The sequence below is a fragment of the Bombyx mori genome, chromosome 20, assembly GCF_030269925.1.
Source record: "Bombyx mori chromosome 20, ASM3026992v2".
In the NCBI taxonomy this organism is placed as follows: domain Eukaryota; kingdom Metazoa; phylum Arthropoda; class Insecta; order Lepidoptera; family Bombycidae; genus Bombyx; species Bombyx mori.
In genome coordinates, this window is record NC_085126.1 from 6,209,056 (window position 1) to 6,219,403 (window position 10,348).

General features: G+C 33.5%; 1 protein-coding gene across 5 annotated transcripts in view; it reads right to left on the minus strand.

Annotated features, from left to right (window-relative positions):
- LOC101736883 (protein DEK) overlaps nt 1–9,901 on the minus strand; it is a 28,622-nt gene extending 18,721 nt beyond the window's left edge. For 4 of the 5 annotated variants that reach the window (XM_021347418.3, XM_021347417.3, XM_062674360.1 and 1 more), the window contains exons 1-3: nt 9,641–9,901; nt 8,203–8,356; nt 511–605 (exon numbers count right to left, since the gene is read on the minus strand). In XM_021347418.3, coding sequence (XP_021203093.2) covers nt 511–605; nt 8,203–8,356; nt 9,641–9,682 — 291 coding nt within the window. In that variant the 5' untranslated portion in view covers nt 9,683–9,901. The remainder of the gene's footprint in view (nt 1–510; nt 606–8,202; nt 8,357–9,640) is intronic. The other variant, XM_021347419.3, reaches the window with a different exon arrangement.
- Nucleotides 9,902–10,348: the final 447 nt, after the last annotated feature.

Below are 10,348 nucleotides of genomic sequence, written 5' to 3' on the forward strand. Positions count from 1 at the left end.
AATTTATACTTTTTTATGTTTAATAATCATATAATGTTCATAGAACGAAAGTGTGAATGTCCTAAATAATGGATTGAAAACATTAAAGGCAAGTAAGCAATATTGACTGTTTACCATCTTATAGTTAAGTGGGAATAGAGTTTGATATTTTTGAGTCACACTTGACTCCAGTAATCAATTAATATTGAATAATTAATTAGTTATTTAATAATAAATGTCCGTCTTAGAAAATTAGAAGAAAAACAAGATCCTCCTGTAAAGCAGCAACCTCATTATTGGTCATTTGCGGTTAATGTTCGTGAGTTTCTCCCCGGATCTTCTCAGTGGGTCGCGTTTCCGATCCGGTGGTAGATTCTGCGAAGCACGGCTCTTGCTAGGGTTCGTGTTAGCAAAGTCATCAGATTTGAGCCCCGTGAACTCACCTACTAGTTAAGGCGAAGCTGATATAGCCTCTCAATGCTATCAGCTTAGGTAGGATAAAAAAAAATCGTTTTTGAGACTTTTGTTTACCTTTTTAGTATCACTATCGGTTTTATCCTTTTCATCTTTGGAGTCATCACCGCCGGTCTCGTCATCCTTACCGTTGGCTGTCGTCTTTACGTCACCTGCGTAAGAAAGACAACATTTTGTCAGGACAAGAACAAAACTTTGTAAAATTTACTTTTTACATACTAATACGTACATAAACATTAGTATTTTAATTGCTTATATTGAATATATTTGGTGTAAAAATACCCTAGGTACTTAAGCGGCGCATACATGTTTAATACTACACGAGCGTAATTGAATCTTGAACTTATCTGTAAACTAATTACAAAAAAGTATCAAATATAAAATATAATTTGAAAATAAATCTATTTATCTATTTTAAATTTTATATTTATTTATTACATTTACCATGACAGAAAACCAAGAATTGTAAAGAAACAGAATATATGTATTTGGTTTTGATTTATCATAAATTTTAGCGTTTTTTATGTATCGTGCCGAATTCTTGTAAATTTAATTCAGACTTCTATACAATACAATAAATTTAAGTGAAAACTATTTAATGTACATTACGATAAAATAGTTACTACTATATTATATAATAATATGTAGTGAAAAAAATGCAATGGTTAAATGCATTTTCTTATTACATTCCCCTACACATTTGATGATACGCTTCGCGATTGTGATAATTTATAAAATATTACATACGAAAATTACAATTAATTACATAAACTATAGCCCGTTCTACTCTCTGTTATTAGTGCATAAATAGCATATGATTTCACGATTTTATTTCACCGATAATTGTCAAAAGTCGATAAGCGGTATCTGAGGTTATACATACATACATACACATATATACTGTACATAATATAATTTAATGATAATTAATAAGCACGTGAGATAAGCATATTCGATCTCGCTCCGTTATTTAGTCACATATGATAACGACCTATCTTATTCGACACCTAAAATTTGCTTGTTTTGATTTAAAGAAATATGTTTTTTTTTTTGTTAATAAAATAATAATAATCATAATTTCAGTTCTGATGCTCTTACTGATAAGTTCTCAAACTACATACTGTTTAAGAATTTGATGTTCTCCGATTGCTAAGATGGGTGCACGAGCTTACCGCTCATCTGGTTTTGATATCCGGAGCCCATAGACAGTGCCTACATGAATGCCGCCACCCACCTCGAAACATGAGGTTTTAAGTCTAAATTGAATTATATAACGACTGTTAACGCATGGAGGTTTCACAGCAAAACTGGGCACAGTGGTGATTTACCACTATCTTTTACCACGAATTTGTCGAAGTAGGAAAACATATTTTTCCTAGTTAGCCAAATTCATACAATTACGGTAACCGTAATAAAAAATAAATAAAAAAAAACCCAACGTTCATATGATGCATTTCAGTTAATTTAAGCCCAATAAGATTTCGGTATTATGACAAAAGAATTTTAAATTATATAATAGACGGTTCTGACATTGAACAAACTTTAATGGACTTTCACTAGTGACGAAATTCTTTGCGCGTTAATATTAGATGAAAGCAGCCGTTCGATAGAGCTTTCATACATCAATGTTACATTTATTGCATGTTTACCTCGAACTGCTAATAATAAAGTTCCTGGTATTATATTAACTGGACATGCTAACAGTTAAATAGGCAACTGAGAGAGTTTATCTAACAAATACGATTATATTCATCCTTAGCAAAGCTTATTTAGATTTTTTTTGGTAATTGAGGCCTATAAAATCAAAGGCAGCTAAACGCCTTAATGTCGTAAAATAGATTAACAATGGAGCTATCATGTTTAGTTAGTTGGACACGCTTTAGTGTTTTCATGTTATAACAAATGCAGCTAAATCTTTAACAAATTCAGTTCAAAAATTTTATTTTTACTCTGTACTAAGTACTAATAAACGAAGTTTTATCATTTAAAATTCAGATTATTAGTAATACATATTCTCATTCTTTATAAATCTGCTTTAAAATAAAGAATGTCGTAGCTATCCGAACAAAGTTATTTCAGCTTCTCAAACCGGGAGTGTTTCTAACACTTGCCTTAGCAAGAGCAGTACTTCGATGGATCGGGAGGATTCGTAATGACGTGTTTAGGGCCGATTTTTGTAGTTTACCTGAATATTTGACAGACTTGGATTTAGCTGCCTATGATTTTATAGGCCTCAATTATTTGTAGATTAATTAATTGTTGAATTTATAGTAGGCAAGACATTTAATGCTTGATTTTATTGATGCAAACAACTATAAGGGTTCTGGACACTTCAGCGGAAATATTGAATTATGCGGACCGATGGCAGGCACATCCGCGAAAGACAAATTAAATCGCGAACGGAGAGCGCACAATGCACGAGAACTGTGCAGGACTTGTGTGACGAACAAACTGAATTTATCATTCTTCCTGGAACATATTTCGTGTTTATTGCGTTTATGAATTTGAAGCTTGGAGCTTTTATACATGACGGCGGTAATACTCGGTTCGCTATTATATTCATTATGTATCATTCCTTGACCTCATCTTAGGTAGACGTAATACCAATAAAAAATTAAATTACTTTACAATGTATCTTGGATTTTAAACATGGGATACATATCTCTATATATAAAAATGAATTGCTATTCGTTATTCTCGCTAAAACTCGAGAACGGCTGGACCGATTTGGCTAATTTTGGTCTTGAATTATTCGTAGAAGTCCAGGGAAGGTTTAAAAGGTGAGAAAAAATAAAAAAAGCTCGGAATTATATAAAAACAAACAATTTTGTTTTTCCTTTGATGTGTCTTTAATTTATCGATTGAGGCACTACGAAGTCTACCGGGTCAGCTAGTATTTCATGTATTTATTATATGTCATAGACTCGCGCAATAATATTTCAATGAACGATTGCAGATAGAACATTTAAGATAGGAATAATACTAAAAAAAAGATAATGGTTATGGATGTGCGTATAAACAGCACACTTCAATTTAATCCCAGGAATTAATAATCATTTTTATAGATAGTGTTTGCACAGCTTTTATTTTCGTAAATTGTTTAATAGGTACATACTTTTATTGCAATTTACATCATTGAAATCGAACAGAGCCATACGACAGGGAAATGCAGAGAGCCACCGTCACTCAAACCATGTCTTATCGGACCCTCCAGGATCACTCTCGGTGCTTTTAGGGTCTTGAAGCACTGTTAATTCTCGTCAAACGAATACGACAAAGTTTCGACGTGCAACCATGTCATAGACACAACCAATGCCGGATTTAAACGTTATGCCGCTCCTGGGCACAGGAAAAAAATCCGCCCCAATACTGGAATTTTACTTCAACTTAAAGTTTATGTTTTGTTTTTCAAAATTAAAACAACTAATTGATTGCAGAAACGTTATCATATCTTATATATTCCAAAAACATAAATATTTGTTTTTTTTTTTGTTCTAACAATTATAAATTTTGCACTAAGGGTCACTCATAATTATATTACATAAAAAAAAAACAAATTAAATTTATTTAATTCCAGAAAATAGAAAAATCGATCATTATTTTAAATGTCCAAGGAAATAAATTGATTAAGTCATTTTGATTACAATTTTTTACCAAAAGCACCAAACTTATAATTCACAAATAATGGATGATTGAATTTGTTTAATTGTCAATTAAACAGAAAATTATTAATTAATTATATTGAGCAATCTTGATAACTCTTAAAAAAATATTATCACTCAAAAATTTGCCGCCCTGGACACTTGCCCCGACTGCCCCCAGTGTAAATCCACCACTGGACACAACGAACTGCGTTTATCGTCGTATTTTCTTTGCACTAGAAGCATTTCTCTTTGTTAGAGCTAGTGTTAGCAAATTATCTTAGTTTCAGCCCGTGAACTCTCCTATCCGTCCGCGCGTAGTTATTTATAATAGCCCAGTAGGCTACCAACGATAAGGTAAGAAAAAATAATCAAAACTTTAAATTAGAATATAATACAATATCATTAAAAACATAAACGTTTAATATAATCAAATATTTTAGTTTCAAACACTACGTCGTGTCCTTGTTGCTACACATGAGTCACATTGTATTTTTCAAGCTCATCTGTCTGAATTCATTAGTAGCTCAATCGCAGATTTTTATTTTAACATTGTTGGTGGGCACATTTTCATATAAGTCTTACTAGTCAAATAAGAAGAGTTCAAAAATAGCATACGAGTTCCGTGATATCTTCGAATAGATTTGACTCAAACGGCTACGACAATCCTCAATGCCGAGTAGGGTAGAAAATAACTAAAGACGGTAGAACATATAATATGGTGAAAGTTCACATAAGTGTTTCTAACGTAGTGATAGGCTACGCATTGGTAAGTATGAATATCCTGCCATGGATTAGTCATGGATTGCGTTTCTTTTATTTTTTATTGCTTAGATGGGTGGACGAGCTAGCTGGTGTTAAGTAGTTACTGGAGCCCATAGACATCTACGACGTAAATGCGCCACCCACCTTGAGATACAAGTTCTAAGGTCTCAAATATAGTTACAACGGCTGCCCCACCCTTCAAACCGAAACGCATTACTGCTTCGCGGCAGAAATAGGCAGGGTGGTAGTACCTACCACGTATTTGAAAAGTAAGACAGTCTTTGTACCATCCAATTGAGATTGAACTTGCGCATCACAACTATTACACTGTATTGTAGTACTTACGCTGTAATCGCTATGGGTCGCATATGACTGATCGGTAACTACGCGAGCCGGCCGTAAGCTCGTCAGCACTATTAATAAGAAATCTTTCGACTTTTTAGCTGTTTACTTTGAAAATTGTGAAGCCACGATGATATTACTAAATTTTAATCGGGATACGCAGAAAGTTAATCGAAGATTCCCTTATAAAGTAAATTATCCTTATTATTTAATAACATCCATCGACATTTTCCAAATAAATATAATCTATTACTATTCCGAACCCACGAAAGCAACCCCCCAGCCATGATTAGCAAGCGGACGACATAAGCATTAACCACATTAGTACACAATAATGAATTAGTAAGGACTTCACAAAACACCCAAAACTTTTCTATAAATATAGCGAACAAGTCGCACAAACGGTGAACACGCTTGAACATAATTAAAACTACTTTTATGGTTTGTTTAATCTCATTTTTATTTTTATCATTTTATTAATTTCGTTTCCTTTCTAGCCCTTAGTTAGACGAAAAATATTATAAAAGAATCGAAGTTTTAATTATGTCTACAACTGTGAGAAAACCGGGAAAATTACTATAATATTCACACTACGTACACACAACTTTCGTGTATGCAATGGCATTACAAAGCGAACAGGACATTTTTAGTTATTAATATAGACATTTATATCTGTTTTAGACGGGTGAACGAGCACACGGCCCACCTGCTGTTAAGCGGCTACCAAGGTCATAGATATCACTACATAAACGGTGCCACCCGCCTTGAGACATGAGCTTTAAATCAAAATCGTATAGTGTAATTGCTGTACCTTAAAATTAGAACGTATTACTGTTTCGGGAAGAAAATAGGAAAGGTAGTGGAGGCCTACTCGTGCGGGCTCACAAAACGGCCCGATCATGATTACGCATTTTTATTCATTACACAATGTCATTTACTTTATCGTGAATGTCATTAGGCAACATTTGTTAGGTAAGTATATATTTAGTGAGAAAAGTTTTTACTGTTTGGGGATTTGAACTACGACATAATTGTGTCTTTAGATACGAGCTCACTGGACCTCTTATCCCTTAAGCCACGACAATTTCAAAACAATCGACATTTGGATTTGAATCTCAAATTAGTGATAATTTCAAGACATGGGATCCTTCAAACGCCAACGTATTTTATATAAATAGGCTATATCTAATTTTGAGAACCGGTGGCTTATAAATATGTGTTTACTTATTAGACATTAGATTTTACTTATTATGCATTCAACTTAGTATGCATTTAGGGAAATAGGGCTAATAATAAAATTTGGTAATTGTGTGTTTCGTATATTAAGATTATAAATAGGAACTTATTGTGAATTTGTGAGGGTACAATCATACTTATTTTTATTTACAAAAAAAAATCGTGCGTTCGAAATGTTGTTATTCGAACACAATATTTTCTTTCTAAATATTTACTACAGCTCCTTTGAATTTGCGGAATGAAGATGCCATAATTCGCAATGCTCCGGTAACCCCTTCCGATCTGGTGATCTGACTGACAATGTACTTATCTTCACCCTTTTATTTAATAGTGAACAATGTCTTTAGCATCTCTTATTGCTTCTGTTTGATAGTACTACGGGACAGAGTAGCATGATGCGTATTCTTTGATTTTTTTTTATTTATTGCTTAGATGGATGGACGAGCTCACAACCCACCTGGTGTTAAAGGGGTAACTGGAGCCCATAGACATCTACAACGCAAATGTGTCACCCACCTAGGACCCAAGTATAGTTACAAGGGCCGCCCCACCCTTCAAACCGAAACGCATTACTGCTTCACGGCAGAAATAGGCAGGGTGGTGGTACCAACCCGCGCGGACTCACATGAGGTCCTATCACCAGTAAGTACGTATTTCATTAGAAAAATTGGTACCCGCCTGCGAGATTCGAACACCGGTGCATCGCTAGATACGAATGCACCGGACGTCTTATCCTTTAGGCCACGACGACCTAAAATATATATGATTGACACACCGTCCTCCACAAAATGGAGGATCCTATTTTGTATATTATTTTAGAACTAAATTTAGCCTTCTTTTTTTTCAAAAAATCCTGTAAGTTCCATCATAAAATGCACAAAACGAGATTTAAAAAAATGAATCAGCGTCTTCCTTAACTAAGTAATAACCACGAAAATTGAGTACACTTTGAACAGGCCTCATTGTTATTAGGGGATACCAGACGTTACACTTTAAGTCCACAATAAAACCATTTCAGAGCCCAGTTTTTATTAACTGGCTGTTTTAGTAACCGTTTGGTTTTCCCTAGTACTCAGACATGGATGTTGATAGAAAAACACTTTTGACAATTTATAAACTAGAAGAGACAAACACTTGTTGAATGTCACTGTATACTCCCACCACCACCAGTCCAAAATGAGCCAGTTCTGAGGGAAGCTAGAAAACCCCTATCAGTGGGCTTTTCTTTTTTTTTGTCTTATCTTTGTGCTTTTTACTTTAACATTGACAAAAACTCCAGTATCCGTATATCTATAATTTAGTTTAATGACCCAGAATAAAAACCTCAATCATATGTAGTGCTGAATCCGCTTAACATCCATACACTTAGCATTTCTATGGAACACCAGCATTTAAAAAACTGAACCAGTCTCTGAGGGACAAGTAGGGTGGTTTATAGTCCTATAGTCTATATTATTTATATAGATATTGCAACATCTACAGTCTGTTTGTGCGAATAGATATTATTTTTGCAACAATGAAAGGCAAAAAATGGTTTAATTTAACCATATTTTCATCTCTTTTAAATAAGAATTACTTTATTTTTTTAAATAAAGTTGGATACATGTTAAAACTGGTCCTTTTTTTTTTTCAAAATGCTCATGAATCTATACATTAATGAAATATGACAAAAATGAATCATTCGAGCCTGATTTAGGTTAGTTGCCATGTAGATGAACACTGATATGCAAAAACACTGAACGGTCTTTAAGACTTTTTGGGGTACCTTCTAGATTCTCTTCTTTTGCATCTGGTTGATCTACATCAGCGTTACCTTGGGCCTCAGAATCTTGAAACCGCAGCGACTCACCCTTCGAGTCCTGGGATGACTCGTCTTCAGTTGTTTGACCATCGCCAGTACTGGATTTCTTGTCTTCATCCTGTTTAAGAAATCTTACTTAAGAAGCAATTTTATTTTTGAAGAAAACTAAGATTTATTTTTATAGTCTTCGGTCAAATATATTAAAGTCAATGAATAAAGAGAGGCTTTTGAACTCTTAAATTAAACAGAACTACGCAAAAAAAAACATTTCATGTGAAATATATAACATTTCATATGAAATTCATTTCGTGATATTAGTTTTTATTTTTATATTGGTAGAATATTTAAAATATAATTCGAAGTTATGGTTAGCTCAATATTTGGAAGCCAATGTTTTAAGCCAGTTTCAATACTAAAACTATTAAAAGGTCAAATATATTTTGTGCTATATTACTTTAATTACATTTAAATAATATTCTACTTTCAAACAACAAAATTAAATACTTAGAAATGTTGTGAATATTAGCAATAACACAATGCCAAAAACTGCAATTCTACACTATTCTATCGCTTGGCGTTGTTACTTTTGTGCCATGACAATTTCAACCTTATATCTACAGTATCAAGAAATACTTTCTATTCAAATTTGCCTACACTACTGAAGTTATACAGCTGTGTACATATAGATAGATGTATGTGCGATCATAGAAAGGAAGAATCGTGCATGTTGCACCAAATATAGGTGCTTAGCTATATATACTTATTGCCCAATACGCAAAATAACGTTTCCGGATCTGCGAAACACGGTATACGCAATGACCTGTTTAAGATTAGCTGAGAATAATATATCAATTTCATCGGAAAAAATATTTAAGGAGGTCAGCAATAAAGGCCTCGCATGCTACTTTTATTTACATCGCCGCTCGAGCACCGAGCGTGAATACTGAATAGCGAGCCCGCCAATCGGTGGAACAAAAACATCTCACGCCGCCTAAAAATTTGAATAATCGCAAGAAACTAAATATCAAGGTCAGGCGGAATTCACATCAATGTCATATAGGCAACATCGTGCACATTAACAAAGGCCCTGCAACGAAATGCTAAGGGGCGGGGGTGGTCGAAATATAACAAAACATTAAATTTATTCCATTAGAATCAGTTTCAAGAACCGATCACGTTGGCATATACAGTTTTTATTGCGAAATTTCAACTTTGATCACAACCCTTCGTGGCGTAGTTCCCGCTTTTAGCGGGAAGCGAATGTTCTGTCAGCCATGTTGAGACGCAGGCAAACATTAGTGATATAACACGGAAATAACATCACTTCACTGGTTTAAAAGCTCTCAATAGACGCGCACTAATACAAAGAAAATAAGTGTTGAAACATATTTCACAATTATACCTGATTGTCACTGATTTTTGCTTTATCGGTATCACCCGACATTTTTCCTACGAAGAAATTGAAAGCGAATTCCAAGCGTCTTCAAACACCGGACAACACAAATGCACGCACAACATAGAAAAAAAAAAACTTGCACGTTTCGTTTTCAGATTTGCAGCGGCTTAAGGCAACAGTTATCGAGTGGCTTCTTGTGCGAAGTAAAATTTAAAATCGATTTATTTTCATTATTTAGTAAAATAAACACTACTAAATGCAGTTGCGCAATTCGAGCAGTTTAAAAAAAATCCTTTTCATATTTAATTATTACGATGGGTTATGATTCAATTACATTAAGTTTAAATATAAAAGACGTCATAACGATCACAATTTCAACTCTTAGAGCATTTAACTTTAAATAATCTAAAATGAAAAAACAAAATAGATCGATATTGATTTTATTAAATATTTTAATCCTAGTGTTTGTATTCCTTTTTTGTTCTAGTGATATTTCTAAAAACTCATTGCTTAACATAATTATTTTTTTAGCATTTACATTAATGTATCAATAATCTCATATAGCCTTTAATCCATTAAGTTGAAATTTAAGTACATATGCCGATTAAATTTTATTGAGCAAATATTGTAATCTGTACTTATATGAATCAAAATTTCATTTGAGATGTAATGTAAAATTATTAAAATAAGACTCCAATATAAAAAAAAATTGTG